A 27,951-nucleotide genomic window follows, 5' to 3' on the forward strand; every position below is an offset into this window, starting at 1 on the left:
TTCTTTTAACTTACTTTTTTTTATTTGAGCAGAGATCAGCCTGCAGGGTGCTGTCACAGCTGGCTGGCAGTGCCCTGGGGCTGGCCCTGTGCCCCCAGCCACCTGCAGAGGATGCCCCCTACACACATTGTGGCCTCATCTGAGGATTTTGCTCTCCAGGCTCATGCAAACACTAATCCAGTGGTGAAGAATCCCAAAACTGAGGGGCAAACACCACATGGGGCTGGGGAGGCAGCTCAGGAATCCCAAATCCAATGCCTGCTGGAGCTCTGCCCTTTGTGGATGCCCTGGGTGCCCATGTCTGACCCACCCTGGCTGTGCCCTGTCCCTTTACTGATGGCCCACGGCCCCACTGTGGCCACAGCACATTCTCAGTCCCCTGTGTGTCGTTCCCACAGAGGGAATGTGGCCCCTGGCTCTGCAGCTGCCCTGCAGGGGGATGCAGCTGCCTCCCCTGCCCTGGGATCGTGGTTTTGGCCAGGGCAGGCAGCAGTTACCACTAACCAGGTATGTAACTGGGCACTTGGAGGATGGGTCCCCAAGGAACTGGGAGGAGCATTTGTGGCTTGGTTCCTGAGTCAGCTGTGGGACGTAGGACACGGTTTGTTGGTGCCCATCTGAGCTGCTGTTCTTCCCCTCTAATGAGGATCTCCCCTGATCCCATTTCTGCAGGTCACTCCCGGCATCAGCTGTGTCATTCCCCACCCCCCAAACCCAGGGAGCCCCTAGAAAGCTTCTGCTGGGGCAAAACAAGCACCCCAAACCCAGCAAGCCCCTCTGAGTTGTCACTCCATGGTACCAGGGCAGGGGGTGACTCCATGTCAGACCTTCCCAGCGCAGTGTGGATGAAGTGCCCCCAGGATGGAGCTGCACTCACTGCCCCTTCAGCCACAGATTTTACTAATTGCATCCCGGGATTTGGGAAGAAACAGTCAAAATTAGTATTTCTGGTGGAGCAGCAGCAGGGAAAAGAGGTTGAGGGGTGGTAGCAACCCTGAGCGTTGAGGGTGCAGGCGCCTGTGGTGACCCACGGGGGTGTTGGGGACAGACAGGGGCGCAAGGACAGTGGTGTCCTCCATGCCAGGAGTCCCTGGGGTCCCTGCCTACCCCATGTGCCCTTCTCGCCTCACTCCACACTGGTAGTGATGGTGCATTTCACCCCAGCTCAGGGAAGGATTTGCTGCTCCAGCACCAACGACAGAACCATGAGCATGACCCATGGACCAGGTGGGCTTGGGCCACTCCAGCCCTGGGCCTTTCCCCCTCATTTTGTGCCCTCCCCCCACAGTGCCCATCACCATTAACTCAGTTCCAGCCTCCCTGGCAGCACTGCCTGGTGCTAACGCTGGTTTATGTGAGCTCATGAAGCAACAGAGTCAGAGCCACACTGGCTTCCCTGGGGAATGGATGTGCTGGGACTGGAGCCACACTGGCCTCCCCAGGGACTGGGATGTGCTGGGGCTGGATCCATGCAGGCCTCCTTGAGGAGCAGGGCGTGCTGGGGATGGGCACAGCCTTGGGCACAGCTGGGGGACACAGGGCTGGTCTCAAGACCCCTGCAGAGGCTGCACAGGCTGGCACTGTGCCAGGGCCTGATCAGGCACACCTTGCCAGAAATAGTTCATTAAATATTTTTTCCCCCTATAAAACACTTAATCACGATCCATACGAGGCCAGCTGGCTCCTTGGGCAGAGCTGCTGCTGGCCCAGGTGGCTCTGGCGGGCTGGGCACAGGGATGTCACAGCTGGCCCCAGCCATGTCCCCCTGCCCATCCCAACACCCCGTGGAGCCTTGGGCAGCCCTCAGAACAGGGAGGAAGAGGAGCTGGAGTGCAAGAGGGGCCGAGGGGACACAGTCAGACCAGTGCTGCCCCGAGGGCCAGGCTGTCACCCCCAAACATGGCACTCCCTGCACTCCAGGAGTGCTCCACTCTCACCAGGCAGCTCAGAGACTGTCTTGGGGGGGAAATAAATAAGTAAATAAATTAACATGAAAAGAGCAAAGGGGTGAAACACTGGCAGGGCCGAGGGCAGGCAGCCCCTGCTGGGCAGCTGGAGGGGATGAGGGACAGGGAGAGGAGGAATGTGAGGGAAGGCGAGGGCTGTGCCGAGGGCTCCACATCCTCCCGCATGCTGACAGTGTCCTGAGGTGTCTGCCTGGGTCAGTTGTTGTTCATGATCCACCAGGAAGCTGGGGAGAGAGGGAGAGGAGTCAGGGACGTGAGGACAGTGTTAAACAGGAGAAGGATTTAGGGTGGAAGGGATGGGGATCCTGGCCCTGCAGGTCCCTGGCACCTGGCCCTAAAGCACCCACCCCCCTTCCCAGTGCAGGGAGCGCAGCCATGGGCTGGCCTGGAGATGGGTGATCCCCCTTGAGCTCTGGCAGCTTCAGCAGGAGAGCACTGGGAATGTGGTCAGTGGGACTGGCAGGTGAGGAGCAGCGCTGGCAGCGGAGGGTTCAGTCCAAATTAATCCATGTTTTAGGTTATTTTACACAAGACCTGAAAGCGATCCCTGAAAGTGAACTGGGGCTCAACATGGTCCCCAGTTCCCACATCTGGTCACATTTCTATTGGCACCACGGGAATGTGCACATTCCCTGTGTTGGCCTCTCCCCTGCCTCAGCACTGGGCTGTAACCCTGGATGCAGCCCCTGGGACTGACCCAGGAGCAGCAGAGCTTTGCAGCACAGGTTCAGGGCTCAGGTGAAAGCCAAAACAAGGCACCAGGTGTATTTGAGACAGGGCCTAGCTTATCTGCTACCTGGGAAGTGCCCCTGCTGCTTGGCTGTCCTGGCCGAAGGGGACAGACCCTACAGCGCCACCAGCTCACACAACCAATCCTGCCGGGGACAGTGGGTCTCACCCTGCCTTGGAAAACCCGATTCAGATCACCCCAAACCAATCTTCTGCTCTGGAGGGAGTCCCTGTGCCTGTCCCTGCGCTGCTCCTGCCCTCTGCAGCACAGCTGGAGCACACCTGGAGCACAGCGTGGCTCTGTGGGACCCCCTCACCTGGGAAGAGCATGGTGGTCAGCAGCTCCGGGGACTCCAGCAAGCTGATGATGGACTGCTGGAAAGTCTTGCTGCAGCTGGACTGCAAGTGGCTGTAAAACAGGCAGCAGGGTCAGAGGGGTGCAGGGGGTGCAGCCTCTGGGGCCAGGATCCCTGTCCACGCACAGGGACAGGGCTGCTGCTGCACCAGACACTCTCTTATGCTGCCAGGGTGCACATGAGAAATGTTCTGAGCAGTGCTTCACAGCTGTGAGCAGTGCCAGCAGCAGGACAGGCTGGGCAAGGAGGGGGAGCCCCAAGAGGAAACCCCTTTGAGCCCCCCCCCAGCCCCAGCTACGCCCACAGAGAGCTCCCACCTTCTCCACGAGGTCACGTCCTGCCAGAACTCGTACAGGATGAAGCAGGCCTCGTCTGTCAGCTTGCAGGCAGAGACACTGTGGGGACAGGAGTGACCCTGAGCTGGGGGTGGGCACAGCCACACGTGCCCCACCAGCCCAGGCACATCAACCTCCCCACAAGGCTTCCCGAGCACAGTTCGGATGCATCCCGTTTGTGGCTGCTGGAGCACACAGCCCCAGGGGATTCCAAACCCAAATCGTGCCTCACAGCTCCTGTGTCCAGGCAGCAGAGGAGCTTTACAGCTTTCAAACTGCTCTTTGCTGCTGCTCAGGAATCAGAACAGTCAGTGTTTTATTATTTCCACATACCCCCAGCACTGGCACAGCTCATCCTTCCTGCCTTTTGGGGTAGGTGTCACCGCTCACCTGGAGAGAAACTGAGGCACAAGTGCAGGAGCTGAGCTCACAGCATGAACCCAAAGCTCGCTGCCCCCAGAGTGATGCCGTTGCCCCAGTGATGCTTCCCACACTCCCTCCTGCCCCAGGAACAGGCTGGGCCTCCAGCCCTTGGGAAGATGGGGGAGCAGCAGCAGGGGGGTGAGAGCACAAGGCTGGGAGTGCAGGGCTGGGGGAACCAACTGCACTCGGCTGCAGCAGCAGCAATTCCAGCTGAGGATGAGCCTTTCCTCCAGCTGCTGCCAAGGGCTGCTGGAGGGGGCCAAGCCCCAGGGGGACAGCAAACAACTCCCCCAGCAGCTCTGAGGTTGCATCCCCCTGAGGGGCCACGATGGGCTTTGCAATTCCCTGGAGTGAACCAGGACTGTGGAATCTCCCCGGGCTTGGCTCCAGCTTTCCACTCACGTGGAGAGCCTGCCCATGCAACGCCACCCCGTTGTCTCCACAAATAGCTCTCATGACAAAAAAAGCCCACCAATTCCAAAGAAAAGCACTCCCAGTCTCCCTGTCACATGTGTCACAACGAGCATCTTCCTTTTGTTTGGACCGAAAACGTGCATTTATGCTGCTGAAACTGAAGAGCTGAAAACCGACACTTTAAATGGGAACAGCACGAACGTTCCCTGCTGAAAGCGGCTCGAAATCTCCCGTGGGAGAAGGGAAGTGGCGCTCAGGGAGCAGCTGTGCCATCTCAGGGACAGGCTGGCAGTGACGTCCCTACAGGCAGACCCAGAGCCCTGGAGCAGTGCTGGGGGCAGCCCTGGCCTCATGCAGGGTCAGCTTCAGGTGCTCACAGCTGCTTCCCACACACGCCATCCATAAATCAACGCCCTGCATGAGCTCTGCCCTTGACCTTCCCGTTGCTTTCAAGTCCTTCAGTGCTGGAAGAGTTCGTGCACTCACTTACATGCACGTGCCATTCCTGCTGGCATAAAACCCACCCCCTCCTTCCCAGGCACTGGTTCTTACTGGGAATACCTGCAGCAGAAGCTGGGACAGTGCTGCAGCCGTGACACGCTCACCCTCTCTGCAAGGTCCAACCCCTGCGTGCTGAGCCCACCCTTGCACTGACCAGCACACGAAACTCTCCACAAAAACCCTTTTGTCCACCCCAAAGGTGCCATATTAAAGCCCCTATTTCTGGGGAGCCACCCCACAAACCGCCCCACAGCCCCCCCCACTTACTGCAGGCAGCTGCTCTGCCCGGCCGTGCCCTCGGTGTAGGAGCGGAATGCCTGCCGGAACTCCTCAATGCTGCTCGTGGCCACCGAGATCTGCCTCTTGGCCACCAGGATGTGCTGCCAAGGGACAGAAGGGCATCAGGGACTGGCCTGTCCCCTCCTGCCCTCCCTGCTCCCACCCTGCTGCGGGACACAGCGGTGCCAAGCACGCACAGCACCGCAGTGGGACTGGCACCACAATGCTGGGGACAATGGTGACATAAAGTGGCTTCTTCCCACCTGGGCAGGTTCCCTTTCCACTGAGGACTGCACCAACAGGAGATGCTCCATCCCCTGGGGGTGGGGTCCTGCTGCAGTTCCCTGTGTCCTTCCCACAGCAGAACAGAGTTTGGGAACCCCTCCACGTGGGCTTTGCACGGAGCACACCGGGGGGATTTGGGCACTCACAAGCAGAGCATCACCTTCTTCTGGGCTGGCTGTGGGCACTGCCTGGGGCTCTCAGGGGCCTGAGGGAGCTGCATTTGTCCTGGGCATGGTACCACAGCCGGTTCACAGCCCTGAATCCCACCCTGCTCCATCACCAGGCTGCAGACACCTCGTCAGTCCACAGGCAGAGCTCACCCAGTCTCAGGGCACAGGAGCTGTGTGAGGGGGGATCTGTGCACATTTGGGGGTTACCTGCAAACAAGGAGCAGCAGGACAGGGACTTACTGCATCTTGTCCTTTGCACATGGATTCCTCCTTCAGCGGCTCCAGGCGTGGGCTCTGCATTCGACACCATGGGGAAAATCAGAGTTACTGCAACGAGGCAACCCTGGAACCCACAGCCCAGCTCAGGGGACAGGCAGGTGCACTGGGGATGTTCCTTGGGTGCTTGGGGGAGGACAGGCATACGACCTGTGGGGTTGGTGGGTCCTGACTGACTTGTCAGATCAGCAGGACCACAGGAGGGTCAGCAGAGCTGAGAGGAGAAGGGTGGCTCTGGAGACTGAAAGTCTAGGTCTGGTGAGTGGGTGCAGCTCTGTGGGGATGCCAGGACCAAACATGGGGGGTGCTGGCACAGGGAGGGGCCCCAGCACCGACCTGGCCGTGCCAAGGTGTGGGGCAGCCCCCAGCAGCTCTCCTTGGCCACACACCTTGCACTCCAGCTTCTCGATGAGCTGCTGGAGCCTGTTGATCTGAGCCATCCACTGGCTGTTGTCCTCGACACAAACACCTGCATGGCAAAGGGCACCAAGAGGTCACCAAAAAAACCCTCAATTTTGTCATTGCAAAAGCTTGCTCAACACCCAGGAGACCAATGGTCTTCTAAAAACCTCTGATTTAAACCAAAAAAACCTGATACTTCCTGCTGAAAACTTCTCCCACTGCCCAAGAGATACAACACCCACGGAAGCTGGCATCTTGGTGAGGTGCTCCAGGCTCCATCCCAGAGCTGCCCAGTGACGCTGTAGATGTGGCACATGGTTTAATGGTGGGCTTGGCAGTGCTGGGGTAATGGTTGGACTTGATCATAGAGGTCTTTTCCAACCTTAACGATTCTGTGCTGATCCCACACCCATTCCAGGCCCCAGAGGGGCACAAACCAACCCCAGGGACACCAGGGATACCAGAGACACCAGGCTGCAGGTACCTGTTGTCAGCATCCCGGAATAGGGGTCTGTTGGAGACAGACAGACGTTCTTCTGTCCTCTGCGCCCACACCGTCTCCCTGCCCTCGGGCCAGCTGAAGTCTCAGATTTCTTTGTGTCCTTTCTGGAAGGATAAAATGCGGAACAAGGGGGTTGAAGTCGTTCCCAGAGGGATCAGCTTCACGGCGGGCTTGGAAAGGGCAGATCCTGCTCTGGGATGTCCCTCCCAGGGAGACCCCGTCCCATCCCGCACCCCCACGAGCGGGGCTGGGGGACCAGCACGTCCCACCCCCGTTACCTCTCCCGTCCCGCCTGCTCCTCCACGGTGTCCACAGCACACTCCAGGGACGCCTGCAGGGACTGCAGCTGGTGCATGGTTTCCCGCAGCAGGAATCTGGTCAGGAACTGCTCCATCTTCGAGGAGGTCTCGTACCTCTGCGGGGAAGAGGAGAGGATCTGTCAGGCGCCTCTGACTCCATGCGGGGGAGCAGAGCCACACCTGGGAGGGGTTGGCCCTTAAATAAACTCAAAGGGGTGGATGTCAATCAAATTTTTAGTTATTTCAGGAAAAAGTGGCACTATAGGGCAGAAGAACCCTCTGGGCACCTGCCTGTGAGATCACAACAGGGAACACGGGCATGGTTCCATCTGCACTCCAGCCATAGGACCCACAGCCCCAGCCCCAGCAGTCTCAGCCCTGGCCCCAGCACTCTCACCTCTGGGAGCCGTGGAGGAGAGCAGATGGACACAAGCCACAAGGTAAAGGGACTGTCCCCAGCTTCAGGGAGGGTTCCAGGGCTGGCAGAGCATCCCTCGTGCCCTCCCTGTTCACACAAAGGCTCTGCTCACAGCAGGGCTCTCGGGACAAGGCTGGGACCCCACAGCGATCCCCCAAGTGCAGGAAGCCCCTTCCAGGAATCCCTCACCACTGGCAGGCCAGGATAGGGGCTGGCTTCATGCCCTCTCTCCCTGGGAAGACAGTGCCAAGCCTCTCTGCTCCCACAAAAGGTTCTGTGATGAATGTCTGACATGTGCTGGTGTTCAGGGTCACCCCACAACCCTTCCCCATGTCACTCATCGAATGTGAGTGAGTGACAGCCCCTGTGAGCCCCAACCCACCTGTCCCATGGCACTGGAGGGGTGTCCAGGAGGAATATGGGTCCGTGTGCCCATTCCCCACCACCGTCCTCCTGGATCAGAGGTGCAGAGTGAGCACCAGGGGAGAATGGCCTCCTTTGACCTCCTGGCCACGCTCCTTTGGATGCAGCCCTGGATTTGGTCCAACCACTTGACTCTCCTGTCCAGTTTTCCCTCACTTCCTTAAAACCACTCAAACCAGTCCTTGCACTGCTAGAAAATCTCCAGGCCCCCAGGGAGGGGGAAGAGGTACCCAAGGAGGGATGCTCAGTGAACGTGGAGCGAGGAGACAGGAGGAAAGGCTGCGACACGTACCCAGACACTTCTAGAGCAGGCACTGCTGTCCTGCAGTGGGGCTGAGCCGCTCTCCCTTGCAGAGCAGGTACCTGGGCCTGGTTTGGCTTCATGAGACCCCTCTCGTCCCACTGCAGGCTCTTCCTCCCTCCCCGGCATCCCTCCGGAGTGCCAGCCATGCTGAAGCCTGCAGTCATCATCGACAGCGGCAGCAGCTTCACCCGGGGTGGCTTTGCAGGGCAGTGGCAGCCCCAGTTTGTTCTAAGGACTGTGCTGCTGCACCCCTGCAGTGCAGGCCCCAGGAGGGACACCCAGCAGCATCCCACTGCCACGGGAAGCACGGAAGGCTGCGCCGCAACACCCAGGTCCTGCCCACTCAAGCACGGCATCGTTGAGGATTGGGACGGCATGAAAAGCCTGTGGGGCCACCTCTTCTCCTGCAGCCTCAGAGTCCCGCCAGAGGAACACCCGGTGCTCCTGGCTGAGTCCCCATCCTGCCCTGCCACCGACAGGGTAAAGGCAGCCGAGGTGTTTTTCGAGAGCTTCGGGGTGCCAGCCCTGTACGTGGCCAACACTGGGTTCCTGTCTCTCTGCGCCCACGGCAGAGTCACCGGGCTGGCCGTGGAGGCTGGGGCGGGAGTGTCCCACGTCACCTCCGTCTGCCTGGGCCAGACCCTCAGGAAGGGCACCCAGCGCCTGGGGGTGGCCGGGGAGCTCCTGTCCAGCCACCTGCACCGGCTGCTGCTGGAGAGCCCCAACCAGCCCTCTGCGCTGCACGCCCTGACGAGGAAGACGCTGTCCCAGCTGAAGAAGCAGTGCTGCTACGTCTCCCTGGACTACGAAAGAGACCTCCAGGACCAAGGTTGCCATCATCCAGCCAGATTCCAGATGCCAGACGGGCACTGGATAACCCTGGGCAAGGAGCGGTTCTGCTGCCCAGAGCCGCTCTTCCAGCCCAAGCTGCTCCAGCACAGCTGCCCCGGGCTGCACCAGCTGGCCTGGCAGAGCCTCCAGACGGTGCCCGACCACGCCAGGAGGGACATACTGGCCAACATCGTGCTCTCAGGTGGCTCCTCCATGTTTCCTGGCTTCCCAGAGAGGATGTGCTTAGGGTTGAATCTCCTTTCCCAAGGCACGGGCATCCAGATTGATGTCCTGGCGAGCCCGGAGAGGGGCACGGCAGCCTGGGTGGGGGGCTCCATGGCAGCGTCTCTCACGTCCTTCCAGCGCGCGTGGTTGACAAAGGGCGAGTACCAGGAGCTCGGAGCTGAGTGTGTGCACACCAAATTCCAGTAGACAGATGGCAGCCATCCCACTGTCAAGCTACAGCAGGAGGGACTCCAAAATACCACCTTTGTGTGGGCAGAGCTGCGGCAGCGGTGACCGAGGGCAGCTCCCGCACTGCCACAGGGGTGCAAAGTCAATTAAAGCGCTCCAAAAGGAACAAGCTGCTTCTCATTGACGCTCTGGGTTACATCTGTGCCCATCCACGGCAGCAAAGCTGTCCTTTCGTGATGGAAACGCAGCTGACAGCACAGGGAAGGGGGCTGCTCCAGCTGTCAGCACAGCAGGACCCCCAAGGCCTGCGGAGAGCCACAGGGATGGGAGGGAGGAGCTGAGGAGGGGAAGGTCCATGCAGTGACTGCACTGCAGCCACTTCACTGCAGCAGGCAGTTCCACATCCCAGCACTGCAGCAGCTCAGGGCTGGGTGTGGAGATGAGCTGAGAACCAGGGAACTGAATTCGCTCCTTGTAATTTTGGTACAAAGGTCATTTGGTGCTTCAGGGAGCCGATTCAGCTCCCTGAACAGGCATTTACTCACCTGGCTTTGCTGCTGCTTCAGTGAACTGGCTCAGCTCAGCAGATGATTAGAAAAGGATCAGAAGTTTCATGGGGGAGCAGCTGGGGAGCACAGCCCAGCTGGCACAGCAGCTCCCTTCCCCAGGCCAGACCCGTTCCAGCTCCTCAAGGGACACAGACAGGACTGCAGTGGGAAGGAGTCTCCACACGATGCAGGAAGGCTGGTTGCTCCACACAAGCACCCACCAGGAGAGGTCAACCCCTCTCCTTGACAAGACAAAGAGGCAGATGAACATCCCCTCTGCCTTCTCTGTGGTGTCCTCATGTGACCCCAAGGCTGTGGCACAGACCCAGAGCCAGGCTGCCTTCACCCCCCACCCCGAGCTCCATGAACCATGGCCAAAGAATGTCCAGCAATGCCACCACATTACTCAGGTCAAATATTTCCAATTCCTGCTGTGTTTCTCTCCAACACACAGAGGATCTGGAATTCCAGAAGCTCTGTGGAGAAGCATGTGGGCATAACCCTTCCATTGCTGGTGCCAAAGGAGGGGAAGGGTGGGGAAGGCCTTGAGCCCTTCGTGGTTTTCTGGTTGTTCTGTGCCACAGCCAAGCCACCAGCCCAGTCCAGGAGCTGCTTCCAGCTGGGCACAGCTGTGGCTGGCTGGGATGGGAAGGTAAGTGGAGAAAGTGGAGAGGATACTCATCCCCTGAGCACTGCCCTGGGCTCGTGCTGGAGTTGGCAAAGGAAAGCCACAGCCATCCCCCAGTACCAGGGTAGGCAGAGCAGCCGGGGGGGTTCATCCCTGCTGGAAAATCAATCCTGTTTTCCTGCCAGAGGAAGAGGATGGCAGCGGAGCCGGCACGATGCAGCCACGGGAAGCTGAGCTCCAGCTCTGCATCTCTGGGCTGTCCCCTGCCAAGCATCCCACCTGATCCCACAAGACTTCCTCCCCCACGGCCCCAGAAATGCAGAGCACAGGGCTGGGGACCCCTGCCCAGCCCTCCCCACTCCCTTCCTGACAGCACCATTTATCTGTGCCTGCCCAGCTCCTGCCAGCCCAGACACACATTCCCTGCTCACAAGGAACAGCCGACACTCCAATCTCCCCGGGACACACCTGGGAAAGCAGCTGAAGAGGAGCACTGAGTGAGGCCCCAGTGGGGCACAGAGGGTGCATTATTCACCCACCACATGGCCTGGCACAGCCCGTTTCACTCCAGGAGCTGGTCCAAATCCAAACACTGGTTACCTCCCTGGCAGCAGAGAGGCATTTCTACCAGCAAGCAGCCTCCACAGCCTCCACAGGTGAATGAGGTGTGTTCCCACCTCCAAGGTGTCATTCCCAGCCCCAGCCTTGGCATATGAACCTTCGCCTTACATGGGGGTTGGATGCTTCTCCTCCAGCACATCACTCCCCTTCCAAGGGCCAGGTGCTGGGAGAAGCACCAAGCAATCCTTCCAGCCCCCTCCATCCTCTCAGCTTTCACCCTGAGAGGGCTCAAGCCTCGTGTCCTTCACGGATGATGTGGGTGGATGGAGTTTTAGGGCAGGAGCAGGCGCTGCTCCCACTGACATCACAGCTGTGGGGGGCACCTCGAGCCTGCCCTGAGCCCCACAGCTCCCCCAGTGCAGTCCTGACACCCCAAACACACAGGCACAGGCACCAGCCTGGGGTGCCACCCCCCAAAACCCAACTGCCAGCCCGGGGCAGGCTGTGCTCGGAGGGGACTCGGCTCCGGAGGGTCCCACATGGAATGTCAGGACTGCACAGGATGAGCAGCTGCCTCCTGTCTCTCGCCCTGTCACACACAGCACACCCAGGGGAATGTGCTGGAGGGAAGGATGGAAATAACCATCCCTCCAGAGAGCCCCAAATGCTGCTTCACCCAGCATCAACCCGAAAAATTTCATGCCAGGCGAGGGAATCAACCAAAAACCACATCTTTGCTTCAAGCCCAGCTGCCCAGCCCTCCTTGCACCCCTCATTGTAGGGCAAACAAGCAAAATCCTCTCATCAGGAGCTGCACCACGTGGGTCAAACCCTCTGTAAAGAGAAGTTCAATGAAAATGTGCTCTGGCTCACCAAGCACAGTGTTTTCTGCTCACAGGGAAGCCCCGTGGACAGGACTCACAGAGGAAATAACCCAGCAAGCACAAGACATGGAATTCTGGCCATGGACTAATATATCAGTTCTGTTTACCCAGATGAAAATCCCCAGCTTGCCAGGAGATGCTATAATGCTGCTTTTGAGGGGTTTTATTACTTCCTTATGATGATAGTTAAGCTCAGGACAGAATGGAATAGGTGGTCACATTCCTGCCAAAGGAGAAATAATAGCACCTGGCTTGGAGAGGCATTTATGGGCTGGTTTGCAGTGTTTGCAGACTGGAGAATGGAAAGATTTTAGCATACAGGCCCCCTGGGAGAAATATCAGGCTGTTTCCCAAGGTATTTTCACAGTTCACTTCCTACTCTGCTGCTATTACATGGCAAACATGAAGTTCAGCCACAAAATGAGGTGTAATTAGCACACTACAGCACAGCTACCAAGTTACACTCCACAAATATAAGTGGGAACGCCTGAATTTGGAGAAAAAACCCTCTTTTCTTTACCATGTTCCTACCAGCCCAGTGAGGAAGGAGGGAAGCATGGGGACCCCTCATGCTTTGGCTTCCTCCTGCCCACCTGGAGTCACATAAAAGTGGCCACGAGCAGCTTTGCTGCCCCCCACACACAGAGTGTCCTGCAGTCCCACAGTGAGGACAAACCCAGCTTGCATTTCTCATGCTCTATCCCAGCATTTATCCTGCAGCTGACAAGGGACATGGCAGCAGATCCAGGAGCCTGCCAGCCAGGAGACAGCTGTGGAGACAAGTCATTGATCCATGCCATGGATCCTGGCCCGCAGGGGGTGGGAATCCTCCACACCAAAGGGGCTTTTGGCACCACAGCTGCCAAATGCAGAGCTGCAGAATACTCCCTCCAAGCTTTGCTTTCCTTATTTCCCTCCTTGCTGCAGCTCATGGCCCTGGCACGGCCCGAGCAAGCCCAGCACATCCCCCAGGCTCTGTTTCTTGTGCCAACGAGGCAGCCCAGGTTCTCTGAGTCTCTTCCTGGTTGTAAAGTAGGGTTTTATTTACAGGAGCCTGTTTACAGCTGTGGGGAAGTACCTGCAGGATGCAGGGGTGAGAAATCCTGTGGCAGCAGCAGCAGCAGGAAACTGGAGATGGATAATGCCCTGACCAAGAGATGCTGTGGCTCAGCTGGTGAGACCCAGGACAAGCCAGAAATCCCCCTCCCCTTCTTCCAACCAGTCTGGACATCACTGCCTGCTCAGGAGTCACGTCAAGTCCTCTTAAATACAGCCTGGGAAGAACATCTGCTGCCTGCAGAGCCCTGATCTGGAGGCAGAGCTCTGTGGGGAGGGTTATTGGAGCAGGCAGGTCTCTCCCAGTTTCCTCAGAGCACTACAGCTGCAGCCCCAGCACAAGTAGCTCCCTGGGAATGGTTCCAGGGATTCCCACTCTTCCATGGGGCCAAAATGGGGCTCTCAGACCTCACCCCGGGGCATCCCAGGAATGAATCAACAGAAACAAGGGGCAGGTGTAGTATGGAAGTCTCTGTTCTCTGTCCCCACCCCTGGCTCACTGAGGTGGGAGTTCTGCCTAAAGTCCAACCAAATAAAGCCACTCATCCCATAGTAACTCAAGCTCGAGTCCAATTCTGGAAATACAAATCTGGGAATATATTCAGGTCACAGCAGGTAAGAAGGTAGCATTTATCATCTCTGGCAGCCTCCAGGATGGCAGGTGTCCCACAGAACTCTGCTCACAGGGTTGGAGCATCATCCCTTCCTTCCTTCTCCCCAAACCAGAGCCCAGCAGGCCAGGGGATTGCACAGAGATGATTCCCAGGAGGGTCAGTGTCTGCATCAGGGCACTCAGCAGCTCAGGGCTGGGATCAGAGCACCTGATCAGCACAGACCTCACCTGGGAGAGGGCAGTGCTGTGAACACTGGGCTGCCCCAGCTCCGGGCAGATCCAAACAGGTGGAAAAACGAGTCCACAAAAGTCTGTTCCAACAGGGAAAACCTGCTTCTCTTTTCCAGGGAACACCAGTGGCAGCAGAAACTATGAAGTGAATGAATGCATCACACCAGGACTGTGAAGCAGACAGTGACTGTGCTGTCCTTTGGAGAAATACATGAATATACACATTCATTACCCACAGAAAAACAGAACAGAAGAGAGCTGAAATAAAGCATAGCTCTCTGGAGAGGATTCCTTCTCTCCCTCTGGACTTGCATTTAATAACTGAGAAGGGGGCAGGACAGCTGAACCAAAGAGAAAATGCATTTTCAAGTGATTCCCTCTCCTGGCATGAAATTTCCCGAGGTACAGGGAGACGCTGCCAAGTCCAGGTCTGGGCAGAGGAAAACTCAGAGAGAAGGACTGACACTACAGAGGCACAAACACCTCTGTGATGACTGTGGGACAGATCCCCTTTTGCCTCTCTGGCAGATCAACAGGTCAGTGGATGGTGTTCACATGGATGATGCCCTTCATTCCCTTCCGACCAAGCATCAACCACTAAGGGAAGGAAAGGGCTGGCCCTTCCCAAGGATGTAACACAGCATCAGCCCCAAGCACATTTAATACATTTTGGGGTAAAGGGGGCTGCTGGGGTCCTGCCAGCACTGGCCACTGCTTTTCCCAGCTGTCTCTATCTGGGCACCACAGCCCTCTGACACACAGGCAGGGGAGGGCTCAGAGCAGGAGGCTGCTTGCCCTAATTAGCAGCTTCCCATCAGCACAAGCTGCAGGGAGAGCATTCCCAGCGGGGATGAACTCTGCATCAGGCTGGGAGTCAATGAATTGCAGCACTTCCTACCTCTCCCTGTTGCCTGGCTGTTCCCAGACACCACTGCTGCTGCTGCTGCAGTGGCCCCTGCCCCTCTCCAGCGCCGGGATTTGTGGCTGTGGGGTCTGTCCAGAGCTGCTGGGGTCTGTCCAGAGCAGGCTCAACCCTACAGTCCCCATTTCCCAGCAGGCTGCTTTGTGGAAAACACCGTGTTTTGGCTCAGAACTCAACACAGATCATCAGCGATGCCCCCACAAACAGTGGCTGCAGGCAGGACCCTGCAAGGAGCTGCTGGAACAGCCACTACCAGAGCCCCACGAGCAGGAAGATGATGTCTCCAGAGCACAAAAGCACCAGATTTACCCTTCCCCTCCTCAGTCTTGGCTCCCCCTCCTCCAGGCTGTGCAGCTGCAGCACTCACCACACACGCAGATGAACCCAAGCAGGCACCCCCTCGGTTTGGGAGGTACCACGTTTGCAGCCTCCAAAACCCGAATTTAACACTAAGCAAGCAGCTGAGATCACCACAGCTTCTGTTCCACCCTGCTGCCCTCCCATGGCCCCTTCCTTACCAGCTTGGTTTTGTCCATGGCTGCCAGCACCGCAGCATTGAGGGTTTCCAGGGCAGAAAGCACATTCCTGTATTCCCCGAGATACGCCGAGAAATAATCTGAAGCAGGAGAGAAGACCACGGTGAGGCTCCTGAGCACCTCCATCTCTGCTTGCCCCTTCTTCCCACACACAGCCCAGTGCTGCAGGAGGACGTTCACCCCTCTCTCCAGAGTCATGCTCCCACCTGGACTGAGATGGAGATTCCTTCCCTAACCCCTTGGGAAAAGCACTGACACCCTCAGAGCTGGGCTGCAGGCACAGGGACTGTCCATGCCACCTGAGTGCCCAGTCACACACAAGCCCCACCACAGACCTTCAGGAGAGGGAGCCCTCCAGGGCAGGAACATCACTTGACTTACCACACAACTTCTCCGTGTCCACGTTACTGCAAAAACAGAAAAACAAGCTCTTGTCAGGTAATGGGGCTGGGCTGGGAGAAAAAGTTACAATGAGCAGCGTCCTCAGGGCTTGTCTTGAGTCCCAGGGGATTTACTGCTCGTTTCATGTGTTTTCAGAAGCTGCATTAGAAAAATAAGAAGCTGCACAAGTTCAGAGCCAGCAGCTCAGGAGCCAGGCAGCACCCAGGCAGGGCTTCGGGGGCTGAAGGAGCAAGCAAAGCTGCTCCGACACCTCCCGGAGCTGGAGTGTGGTGGGAAAGTGTCTGTGACAGCAGGATGGGGGCAGGATGGAGGTGCCCCACACCCCTGGGCTGGCAACCCCCTTTCTGAGCTCTGGAGCTGCTTCTCCAACCCAAACTTTAGCCCCAGAAGTGGGAAGCACCAGGTCAGGACTCTCTCCTTGTGTGTCTCCCTTGACCTCAGCCAGGTCCTCCCCCATGGTACCAGACCCACTCCCCTTCCCTGCCTTCAGAGCCCAGGTGGAGCTGCCTGCAGGCTCCCAGGGCAGGGGCTGGATGGTTTCACAGCCCATGAGAGGGGTTGTTCCTGCCATGAAGGGCAGTAAATCAGGAATCTGGGTCTAAAGACCTGGAAGCAGAGACCAGACCCTCACCCCTTTTCCCTAACAGAGGGCACTGCCCTGCAGAATCCACGCTGGCATCCCTGCAGGGCCTGGGTATGTCCCTCCTGTGGCTCATAAAGGTGCTGCTGGGGTGGAGTGGGAGGAGGAAACACCCAGAAACAGCCACAGGTTTTTGGGGAAGGATGTCAAGCAGAACCAAAGGTTTGCATGATGCTGTCAGATCTGCTCAGGTGACCAAAGCCACAGAGACAGAGCTGCTCACATATCTGGCATCACCCAGAGCCTGCAGGGACATGTCCCAGAATGTCATTTATTCAAATCAGCCTCTGCTCAAGGCATTGTGCTGCCTCAAAATCCCCTAAATGCTTACAGCTGTTTATAATCCTGATTGGGAAAGCAGAAAAGAGCACAAAAGAGAGGCTTTTAAGTGGTTTTTAAAGCGTTTTTTAAGTGTTTTCTAAGTGTTTAGGTGCTGTCACACATGGAAGAACTGGTGGTACCTGGAGTTTGCTGGGCTCCAAGCACGAGGACAGCTGCAGTGCTGCTGACCAGGGGATGTGAACCCAAGGCCACATCGTCCTGTCCCCCCTCTGACACTGCTCACAGGGCAAAGGGACCAAAACAGCCCGAGGCAAAGTTAGAGGAGAGTGTGTGAAATGTCCAAAATGCCTTGTAAACAGGTGAAACGATTCAAGCAAAATCTTCCCATAGCTTTTCCTCCAGATATCCAAGGCTGGTTTCTGTCTCCCTGTTTCCTCTGGGCTTCCACTTAGTGCCCTTTAATAACAGGCCTTCGAAGTATGAAAATACTGTGGTGTGATCCATGGCAGAGCGAGGGCAGTGGGACTGCAGCCCCCTCTGCTCAGGTAGCTGCACCAGGGGCCTCTGTAGCAGCAGGGAGGGGCAGTGTGAGGCTGTGATTTGGCTCAGCTATTTTAAACACGCACAGGAGCTGATTTAGGCAGGGCTCTGAGCACTGACCTGGCACTGCAGGCAGTTTTTTAAAGTGGATTAAAAAAAACACAGTGTTTCCCTCGAGGCACAATACAGATAAATCTTGCAAAACCACAGCCCCTTTTTCTGCCCACTGCACTTCATCAGACTTTGCTGATCCCATCCTGGCTCTGCCAGGCAGAGAGACCGGAGTTCGGAGCACCACTTTATATTGGAAAAACGTTTCTCTCTCCTTCTTAATTTATCCCTTTACTCCTGAAGGCTGCCTGGAGCCTGCAGAGCTGCTGCAGTGCTGCAGGAGCCTTGGCACAGCCTGTCAGACCTGTGCCCCAGAGCAGCAGCTGCCCATCCAAGAGATGGGGCAAAAAATCACTGAAGAGGGGATATGTGGACATAGGATAACAACACAGCCGGTGAAACACCTCATTCACGTGTTATCCAGGCATTTGCATCTGTCCCCAGTGAGGACCTGGGGCTGGGAATGGTTTCACCAGGGAGAAGGAGCCACCAGCTCAAGCCACTGCCCAGTTCCCACCTCGGCTCCAGCGAGGTGTGACAAAGAGCTGCAACCAACACCCACCTTGTGGCTTCTAAGGAGAGGCCAGGGGTTATTAATAACCCTTTTTATCTTGTCTGTTTGCTGCTTAAAAATAACTATTAGCTAATCAATCACTAAACCACTGAGCAGTTGAACACTGAACCAATCGACGAGGTCTTGTGGCAAAAAATCAGAGCCCTCTGGGAGCTCTCCAGGGGAAGATCTGCTCCCTTCCCTTCCTGCTGCTCCATCACCAACCCTGCATGGGAATCTCTTCCCACATTCTGCATCCTGCAGCAGCCCCCAGGCCACAGCCAGGGGCAGGACAGAGCACAGCAAGCAAATCACAGGAGTGGTGATGCCATTTTCATGCTACCAGAGCTAATTCACCCCAGAAATCAGGAGGAGCTCATGGGAAGAGCCTGCACATCAAACCCCGGCCCATACTGCAGGGCTGCACAGGGCAGCAGGTTTTTCCTGTTCTTCTCTGCCATCCCCTCTCCCACTCCAAGAGAAGAGCCATCCTCTGCCTCCAAAGCACTCATCCTGAGACTCTCCACATCTCCCATAGCTGTATTTTGTCTGTGCTCAAACCACTGATTAACTGTAATTAAGCTTGAACTGATGATGAAGGATCTTGTCATCATTATGCTGTTGGGATTTTGTCAGAATGTGCCTGGAATTTATGCAAGAAAACAGCAATCAGCTGCAGAAAAGCTGACAAGATTTTTTCCATATTTATTTTTATCATTTATCATGTTGGGAACCCCCTCTGCCATCACAGATCGGGTTTCCAAACCTTTTCAGTGTAACACAGAGTGTTTCAGTCACTCTCCATCACTCAGAGACTGGCAGATGCTGCAGCTCTGAGTAAAGAGAGGGGAGGGACCTTCATTTAAATCCCTCCTTCCACAGAACCACTGTTACTGTGAGGTTATTTCCACTTTCAGAGCCACCAGGTCAGCACTGCCCCCTCTTCCTCTTCTGGCTCAAGGTCAGAGGCTCTGGGCTGTCTGCACCCAGTTCCTGAACACTCTCAGGGAAAGAAGGATTTTCCAGACCTTATTTTTCCAAACTTCCCCAGAAGATGCAGGACAGGAAGACATGCAAGGTTCACACAGCACCTCCCTGGGCAGGTTTCATAGTGCCCTGCAAAGACCTGCAACCTCTGCAACACCACAACCTTCAGCCAAAGCCCTTGGTACCCAACTCTCCATTAAGCTGTCCTGGTGAGACCCTGGGATCTGCTTTCTCCCACCCAGCTGGGCTGCAGACAGCAAAACACATCTCTCCAGATGCTTCTGCAGCTATGGAGCTCTCTCAGCCCTCCAAAAACATTAGTTCCTTTCTCACCCAGCTGTTTCAGGGGATGAAAATGCACTTTTCCAGGAAGATGAATCTTCCTGTGCCACTGCCAGAGCTGGTGTGGAGCTTCCCAACAAGCTAAACCAAACAAGTGGTCCCAGGCGTTGCACCAAACTGCCACCAAGAGCTGAACTTGGTTTCAGCATAAACCCTTGAATGTCATGGAATTAAAGCGAGGAGATATTTTAAACCAAAACGCAACAGTTTTCAGAAAAGCAGAACGAAAAAAGCCTCATGTGGGAAGGTAAAACCTGAAGTGAACCCTGCAGAGGTGCCTGATTCACGGATCACAGCGTCCCACCTCAGCACCAGGTGGGTGGGAAGTGGAGGAGAGGAGAACACGGTGCTGTGGGCTCTCTGGAGAGAGAACAAGTAATGAGGGAGACCTCTGAACTCCCTCATCTTCCCAGATGTCAGCTCTGGGGCCCAGATCAGCTGCAGGTTCAGAGATGGGTGAGGGTCAGGACAGCTCTGGGCAGTACCAGACAGGGAAAGGGCCTGAATATAAAGGTCTCTGTTACTGTCTGTCCTGGGGTCAGGCTGACATGAACGAGGAAACACAAATTTCAGCCTAGACCTGACAAACACAGCACCAAATCCACCAGCTGGACGAAGGGTGAGACTTTCCCATCGCCACAAAAGCTACAGGACACAAAAGAAGCACGCCAGGCACGTCTGCAGAGCTTGTAGCTGCTTTTCAGCTTTGTAATACTCTATTACGTCAGGTAATAACTCCTGAATCTGGCAGAAAATTTCAGCCAGCTCTCTAAAATACTAAGTTTTGGAGGTGCAAGCCAAGCCCAGAGGAGAGGGGCTGCCCAGCCCCCCACCACGGGGACAGCAGGGCACCAGCACAGCCCTCACAGGGCACCAGAGGCTGCACGAAAGAGCAAGTCCCCCTGCACATCCCCAAACCTACGTTGGCTTGAAGCCACCGAGTGCAGGAATTTTGGAAACAGCTCTGTCTGAGGGTCCCCTCCGCTCTTTATGGCAGGAAGAGAACAAAGAGCCGAGGCTCATGCCCTGCTAAGGGATGTCACCAGCTCCACGTTGCAACTGCCACGTTGTCATGGCTACGGCACCATCCTCACGGTAACGGGAGCACCACTGCAGCCACAGCCCTGCTCAGTGCTCCACACTCATGGGATAAGCCCAGCCTGAGAGCAGTGGGAAGCCAGGAGATGTCCCCTCTTCAGGTCAGGGCTTGGTTAAATCTCCTGGCTCTGCTGCACCCCGTGTTTTCCAGTGGTACTGCACGGGGTGACTCCAAGGTCACCCCAAAGCGGAGTGAGGGGAAAGGAGTATTCCCAGAGGAAAGGGGAACTTCTGCTTGCTGCTAACTTACTGCTAACTTCCTGGGATCACAGCCCAAACAGAGGTATTTTCAGGAGACACCTCCTGCTGCCCATGTCCACAGGTCCAACCAGCAGGGCAGGCAGCAGTGGGCAGCCAGGCTTCAAAGAAAGCAGCACCAAAGCCGCCCACACCAGCCCACTTCTCTGCCCCATCACCAAAGTGGGAGCATCAGATAAACACACCACTCCAACACCATCAGGAGTCCATCATCCCCACTGCCCCAGTCCCAGGTGGATGATTTTGGGAATGCTGGGTGGCTCGGTGGGATTCAGTGTGACAAGGGCCTCCTGTGCCACTGCCCTGGCTCCCTGCAAAGTCCTGGGACCAGTGTGTGCAGCTCAGGCTGCTCAGGTTTTCTCTCTCTGATGGAGATACTGCCCTGGCCAAGAGTGCCAGAGGTGCAGGAGATGCTTCCCAGGTTGCTGGGGAAGTGGCACGAGCCAGAGCCCAACCTGCTACCCAAGACCAGGAGGAAGCTGCAGCCCCTTCTTCCCCAGCGGCACCCCAGTGTTTGAACAGACCCCAGACATGCCAATCATCCACACCCAGTTTCTCCCAGTGCCAGAACACATTCACCCACAGCAGATGAGGCCACACTGGTGTCCAAAACACGGGGATGAGAAACCCTACCGAGCCCAACAGACTGCTCTGGACAGCACCAGTCAAGAGCAGGGCCAGGGTTAAACACAGTTCCTCCTCCTGTTCGTTGGGGGTTTCTTTTTTTAAAAGCAGCTGGCCTAAATTCCCAGTTCCATGCACCAGGCCCACTTGTGGTGGAAAGCAGCTCTTATGTAAGTGAAAAGCAGTTCCCTGTGTCAGCAGTGGCAAACTCTGCACAGTCTGTGCCTTGTCCTCGCTCCACCACATGCTCCTGCAGACACACAACCTGCTCCACGAGCTGGGTATTTCTGGAGTGCATTTTTCAAGCTACAGCAATGTCATCCTGAATGGCTGCTTGCTTTGTGGAGCTACAGTAAATCTGCTGACTGTTCTCAAAATGTCTGACTCCTCTCCCCACCGATGGTGTTCAGTGGGTTTTAACATCTGCGTGTTGCAAGAGGTGGGTTGATCTCACCCTGACTGTTTATCACACCCCCTCCCAAACATCCTCCATCTACACTCTCAAGCACTTTTCTATTCCCCTTCGTCTCCTCGGTGCCACCGCGGGACTTACTCTGAGTGACGCCTGTCAATGCCACTGAACAACTCCCACAGCTCCTCCGAGCTCAGGATCCCGTCAGCGAAATAGTTCTTGAACTCCTCAAACGACAGTTTCCCATCATCTGCATTTCAATGAAAGGGGAGGATAATTATGGATCTGCAGAAAGCGGCATCCAGGCCCCAAGATCCCCCCAGCGGGAGCGTGGGACAGCGGGGTGTGTTGTAAGTAATAATTAGAGCAGATATCTCACTGAAAGCTTGTCCCACCATCCCATCCAAAGCTCAGGAGTGTTGGCAAGCAGGGACGCTGCTGCTGGAATTTCAGGTGGGAATTTCAGCGCCTTCCCAAAGACCCCACTGCAGTGGTTTCAGAAATGCATGCAGACACTCTGATAGATGACTGTGCAAGGAGAGAGTCCATTACAAACAGCACAGGTTTTTATAGTAAGAAAATCTCTCCATTGACTCTAGAGCTTTTTCCTTCCTCTCTGTGAAGGACTTTCAGCTCCTGGGCTGCATTTCAATCTCCAACAAAAGTGGTTCCTGGAGCTACCACAAAGGAGAAGAGCTCCAGAGAGCTCCGAGAAACGATTTGTGATTTTGGACCTCTTGGTTTATCGGTGCTGCATTAAAAACTGGGTAGCAGAGCCTAACTCCCAAAATGCCAGAGGCTCCAGGTTTACCCAGAGACAGGGTCATTTGTAAAACCCTGGACCGAGCACAGAGATTGATTCAATCCCACGAGGGACAGAGCAGAAGCCTGATGGCCCCTGGACCCGGGCTGCTTTGCTATCCCTTCTTGCTCTCAGCAGCACAGAGGAGAGATCACGAGCACACAGGCAGGAGAAGGGCTTGGAGGGGGCTCTGTCCTGCATGGTGAATGGATGGTGAACTGGCAGAACCCACTCCCTTGCCCCTGGCCAGGCCCTTTACCCCTTGCAGAAAAACATTTTCCTTGCAGCCAGACTGCTGCTTGCCCTTATCCCCCCTCACTCTTTCAGCCAAACCTCCCAGTGGGAACGAGCCACGCTGCTTCACCCAGAGCTGGGCAGGGAGGGGGAGGCAGCAGCAGGAACAAAGCACTCACCGTTCTTGTCGGCTCGCCGGAAAATCTGCAAGAGAAAATACAACAGTGGGGAGAGAAGGGCAGCTGAGCCAGGCAACACCCAGCACCGTGGGAAACCACCTCCTGGAGCCCAGGGAGCCAGGACTGCACAGGCTGCTGTGGGAAATTGCCCTTTGCCAGTGATTAAACCCATTTCTTGCCCCTAATGCACAGAGCCCTCGGCGCAGCTACAGCGAGCGAGCGAGCCCAGCACTCACAGCGAGCATCTCTTAGAGAACACAGAGGGAGGCAAAGCAGAAAAGGGCTTTGCTACACCCTTGTGATGGCAAATGTTTAATTTTTCAGACCCTTTAAACGAAAGAACATTAAGTATAAAACCACTCCATACAGAAGCACTTCGGGCATCACCAGCACTCCAACTGCCTGCATCGAGGAGCAGCTCCTGCCCCGCGCTTCGAAACCACCCCTCACAACAGTCCTGCCTGCAACACCTCCGTGTGCACACATGCTGGAATTAATTATTAATGGATTAATTAATCTGTAACTAATTCTGACACAGAGCACAGTTGGAGAGCTGCTCCAATTCAGGGCCTCGATGCGGGTTCCCAACCACGAGGCTTCTGCCCACGACACAGGAGAGAGCTGGGGTTGCTCATCCCTGCCAGGATCTGTTTCACCAATAATTACTGGAAGGTCTGGGGCTGACTCCAGTGAGGAATGGCATCATTTCCAAAGCCTGGGAACATCTTCCCAGACCAAACATTACGAGGTTTTGGCCAACACAGCCTAATGGAGCCAACGACTGAAAGTTGTGTGAGTGGCAACTCTTTCCTTTATGTCATCCTGGGCGATGTAGAAATCCACAGGTCTGCAGAAAGATCAGGAATGGAAAAGGGCAGGAAAAGGCTAAGGAGGACTTTTATATTCTTGCCCACACATCCCCACAGAGCAGCAGGCAGAGGCATCATTGCCCCAGGCTCCTTGTGCACCGCTCACCAACAGCTCTGCGGTGTGTTCTGAGGGCACAAGCCCAGATCCAGCCACTGAAATCCCCCTGGAAAACTGCTCTGAGGTAAAGAGAGAGCTGCCCAGGAAAACCTTCACTGCTCATTCCTAAGCCACTGGCTTGTAGCTGGGAAGAGGCTTTTCTGCTACTGGTCCCAGCAGGGAGCTCCGTGGTCTTTCCGTGCAACGGAAACCAGGAGCAGGGACACCTCCCCCAGGAGCAGGGACACCTCCCCCAGGAGCAGGGAGCCCTCCTTGGAGGATGCTCTTCCGAACAAAGTGAGCTCCTCTCGACCTGAGCTGCTGCAGGGAACAGAGGCTGCCTTGGGCTGACCAGCATTAGGTAACCATCCCTCTGGAATTCCATTCCACCATTCCTCCTGCAGGAAAGCAGGGCAGGCGCTCCATGAGCACCCCACAGGCCTCGCTGGATGCACTTTGGAGCTGAGATGGGAACCTGCAGCTCTCAAACAGAAGGTATTTCTCTGGATTTTGAAGCACAGTTTTCTCCACGGGTTCCTTGTGGGGTCCCCCAGCTGCAGGGTCACACATTCCAGGGCTCCCCGGCTGCAGGAGCAGCACTGGTGGGTCCCACATGTGCTGCCATGGGAATGACACTTTCCATCAAGGGAGAAGCTGCATTCTGCAGAGCTCTGTGTCATCAGAGAGACACATGGCTCGTGCATTGGCATCTCACGGCTCCAGATGTCACTGAGGCCAGTTAGCTCATCCCAGAGACAGTCAAGTGTCACCCAGGCACTTAACAAATGCAGCCTCAGGTGAGGCCAAACATTCCTGGCCTTCCTCAGAGGGGGTCTGTTGGCAGACTGTGAGGGAGAACACGGTTCCAGGGGGGAATCCGTGGAGATGAGAAGGTCTCTAATCCAGGAGGAGCCCATCCTGGATTTAGCAGGAACCTCAGCAAACGGAGCAGATGCTTCTCCCTCACACGCAGGTGAGTGATGTGTTACACAAGCACTGCCAGTGCACACACGGCAGCAGCTGCTTGAAGGGGTTTATTTTAATATGGCACAAGCAGGGAGCTGTGAGGGTCCCACAAGGCAAGGCCACCCCTGCTCCAGGGCCCCCAGGAATGGCAGGGCTCCTCACTATCACCACCAGGAACAGCGAGCCCATCCCTGGCCGAGCCACGGAGGTGCCTCAGTGAGCACTGCTCCTGTTGGAAAACACCAATGGATCCTGTGCATGACACAGGATCCAACTCCAGCCAAGCACCAACGGTGCAGAGCCACTTCCACACTGCATGGGGTGAATCCTGCCCCCTCCCTGGGCACAGGCATGTTCTCAGCAACGGCAGGTAAGCACTGCTCCCCGTGTGGGCAGCAGCCCTGGAACAAAGCCAGGGAAAAGTGATGCAAAGCCAGGCTGGGAATGGGATCAGCTCTGTGTTGACTCCTGGAGAAGCCCTACAGGCAGTCCCTCACTTGCCTCAGGGAGGACTGGCAGAGGCACAGGGACACTGCCTGGAGCCCAAGATGTTCCCCTGGTCCCCAGCTCCTGGGCTTGCATCTGAGCAGCTACAGCCCTGCCCGGAGCGGCAGCCGCTGGGACTGATGGAAGAACTGAAACGGCATTTATTTGGGAGATGAACCCCCTACACACCTCAGGAGAAAGGGACATTATAGGACTTCTCCCTGCCTGCAGGGCCGGGACCAACGGTGGCCGCTGGACAGGCAGGCAGGGACACGGTGACTCCTGGGGAGGGGACAGTCACCCTGGCGACACCGCGGGCTAAGGCAGGCTGCACCAGGCACTGCCCACGAATGGCGTCCTTCCCGAGCCTCCCGTATCCCGGGAGGGCAGCGAGGAGCCCCGAGCACCAGCCTGGGGGACAGACCTCCCCACGGCTTGAGATGCTGCACAGGGAAACAACCCGCGATGGCAGCGCTGCAGTTGGCACCGCGCCTGCAGCAAGGCGTCTCTGGCAAAGTCCTCCTCCTCCTTCTCCTCCTTCTCCTCCTCACCTCTCCCAAAGGCAGGCCATCTGCAGGCAGGTCCCAGGGGAAGCAGAAGCTGCCGCCTTGAATTTGTGGTGGGCAGTCCTGCCGGGAAGGCAGGCTGGGCATCCTTCCTTGTTGACACTTTGCCCCAACAAGCCTGGGGGGCAGCCGGACACCAGCCAACTGCCCAGAGCCAAGAGTGGAGACATTAAACTCGCCCTGCCAAGCTCTGGAGCTGAGGTGGGAGCAAAGGAAGCCGCGGGGAAGAGGAAGAGAAGCCGTCAGAACCCAGAAAGCAGCTGCGAGAGTTGTTAACATTTCCCATTTTAATTGCCTTAATGACACCCTGAGGGATGGATGTGGGACTGAGCGAGTGCCCCGAGGAGCTGAGCTGGAACACAGCTGTCATCACCCACCCCCTCCAGCCCATCTTCCCTCAGCCAAGTAATTAGAATGGTTAATGATGCTGGCTGGAGAGCCTTCCAGTCCAAAATCCCCCCAGGCAGGAGAGAGATCCTGACTCCCAGCTGGAAGCTGCAAGCACCACCCTGACAGAGGGAGCTGTGCTTCCCAGTGGCGCCTGGGAGATGCCAGGAGGTCTCGGACTGGACCAGGCATGGCCCTCACCTTCCTAAAGTGCTGCGTGAGATCTACCGTTCTCCTCCTCTGGGATGAACTGGGACATGGGGGTGAACCCGGATTGGGACAACACAGAAATGACAGCTGGGGAATGACAGCTGGGGCATGACAGCTGGCACTGACCTGGGCTGGGCAGGTGCTGGGGCACCACCAACCCCCATCCTTAACCCCCGCTGGCTTTCTCCTCCTCAGTCCTACGGCTGGGCAGGGGCAGCACCTCCACTCACACATCTCCTTGGCTCCACAGGGTGACTCAGACCACAGTGGTGTCGGGCACATGGGAACGGCAAGGGCTGGTGGCTCACCACGGAGATTTGAGCACTGTCCACCCGACCCAGCTCACAGAAGACAGCCAGGGGCAGGAGGGCCGAGCACCTCGGATGTACTCCAGAGGCGGGCTCTGACCCTGGGATGCAGCCCTGGCCCCAGGGCTCCCTCTCCTAGGAGCACCCCGGGCTGGAGGGGACGCGGTGTGACAGGAGGCACCGTGCCAGCACCTCTGAACACGCAGCCAGCCACTCTCTGCACCGTAACTCCCCCAGCCACCCACAGCCGCTGGGATGCCCGGCCGACCCCCAACCTGAACGGCGCATCCTCCTCCGCTCCTCCCGGCGCGCCGGGAGCGGGCAGGGACGGGAGCTGCCCCCGGGGGCTGCAGCAGGCAGCGCTCTGCCTCCCCACGGAACCCTCCTGCCAGACACCCGCAGCTCCCGCTCCGGGAATCACGACAGCCAGCTCTGGATGAGGCGTGGGCTGTTTCCAGCCACCCGGAGGCCCATAATTCATCAGAATGACACGACACCATTATTTAAGCCATCACGACTCCCAACACCTCGATGCACAGCTCCGGGCTGGCGCATCCTTCGGGCTGGTTCCTCCGGGAAGAGGCGGGAAGGAGTCTCCCCCTGACACCCACCCCCGAGGGGAGGCACGGCGGCCCGGGTGGGGGGGTGGAGGAGGGTGCCGGGGGGCCCGCCCGAGGTACTCACGTCGTGGAAGATGGGGAGCGGCTGGCGGCGGGGCGCGGGGCCGCGCTCGGCGGAGAGCAGGCATACGGCCAGCAGCTCAGCACAGGACATCATGGTCCCGCCGGGCTCGGGCGAGGGCGCTGCGGGCTCCGGGGACGGTGCGGTGCCGTAGGGATGGGTGCGGTTCGCTGCCGAGTGGCACCGTAGGGGCACGGTGCGCTGCCGTAGGGAGCGGTGCGGTGCGGTGCGATGCGGTGCCGGCGGGACGGGCTCGGTGCGGTGCCTTAGGGAGCGCTGCGGTGCCGTAGGACACGGTACCGTAGGGACGGACGCGGTGCGGTGCCCTAGGGATGGATGCAGTACCAAAGGGACGGAACCGATGCGTTGCCAGAGGGACGGACACAGTGCGGTACCGAAGGGATGGATGCGGTACGGAAGGGATGGTTCGGTGCGGTGCCGGAGGGAAGGGTGCGGTGCCGGAGGGACGGATGCGGTGCCGGAGGGAAGGATGCGGTGCCGGAGGGACGGATGCGGTGCCGGAGGGATGGATGCGGTGCCGGAGGGAAGGATGCGGTGCGTGGGTCGCGCCCCGCAGATCCCGACTCAGCCGAGCAGCTCCGCCGGCGCC

General features: G+C 57.2%; 2 protein-coding genes across 2 annotated transcripts; one reads left to right on the plus strand and one right to left on the minus strand.

Annotated features, from left to right (window-relative positions):
• Positions 1–27,921, minus strand: NECAB3 (N-terminal EF-hand calcium binding protein 3). The gene is made up of 13 exons (XM_050313476.1): positions 27,345–27,921; positions 22,772–22,796; positions 21,698–21,806; positions 15,689–15,714; positions 15,290–15,387; positions 6,918–7,054; positions 6,622–6,743; positions 6,125–6,204; positions 5,700–5,753; positions 4,993–5,105; positions 3,370–3,447; positions 3,014–3,105; positions 1–2,191 (listed from the first exon to the last, which is right to left on the minus strand). The coding sequence occupies exons 1-13, from the start codon at positions 27,435–27,437 to the stop codon at positions 2,163–2,165; spliced, it is 1,056 nt and encodes a 351-aa protein (XP_050169433.1). The 5' UTR covers positions 27,438–27,921; the 3' UTR covers positions 1–2,162.
• ACTL10 (actin like 10) lies at positions 8,228–9,346 on the plus strand. The gene has a single exon (XM_050313475.1). The coding sequence runs from the start codon at positions 8,228–8,230 to the stop codon at positions 9,344–9,346; it is 1,119 nt and encodes a 372-aa protein (XP_050169432.1).
• Positions 27,922–27,951: the final 30 nt, after the last annotated feature.

This window comes from Myiozetetes cayanensis, unplaced genomic scaffold (assembly GCF_022539395.1).
Source record: "Myiozetetes cayanensis isolate MyiCay16 unplaced genomic scaffold, myiCay2020 scf19, whole genome shotgun sequence".
In the NCBI taxonomy this organism is placed as follows: Eukaryota; Metazoa; Chordata; class Aves; order Passeriformes; family Tyrannidae; genus Myiozetetes; species Myiozetetes cayanensis.

What these genes read in the sequence shown, in the direction of transcription:
- NECAB3 (XM_050313476.1), bottom strand. Translation starts at nt 27,437, where the DNA reads ATGATGTCCTGTGCTGAGCTGCTGGCCGTATGCCTGCTCTCCGCCGAG. An exon ending in CGCTCCCCATCTTCCACGAC is followed by an intron (nt 22,797 to 27,344) that starts GTGAGTACCTCG and finishes TTTCTCTTGCAG; the next exon opens with ATTTTCCGGCGAGCCGACAA. An exon ending in CCATGGACAAAACCAAGCTG is followed by an intron (nt 7,055 to 15,289) that starts GTAAGGAAGGGG and finishes TCTTCCCCGCAG; the next exon opens with AGGTACGAGACCTCCTCGAA.
- ACTL10 (XM_050313475.1), top strand. Translation starts at nt 8,228, where the DNA reads ATGCTGAAGCCTGCAGTCATCATCGACAGCGGCAGCAGCTTCACCCGG.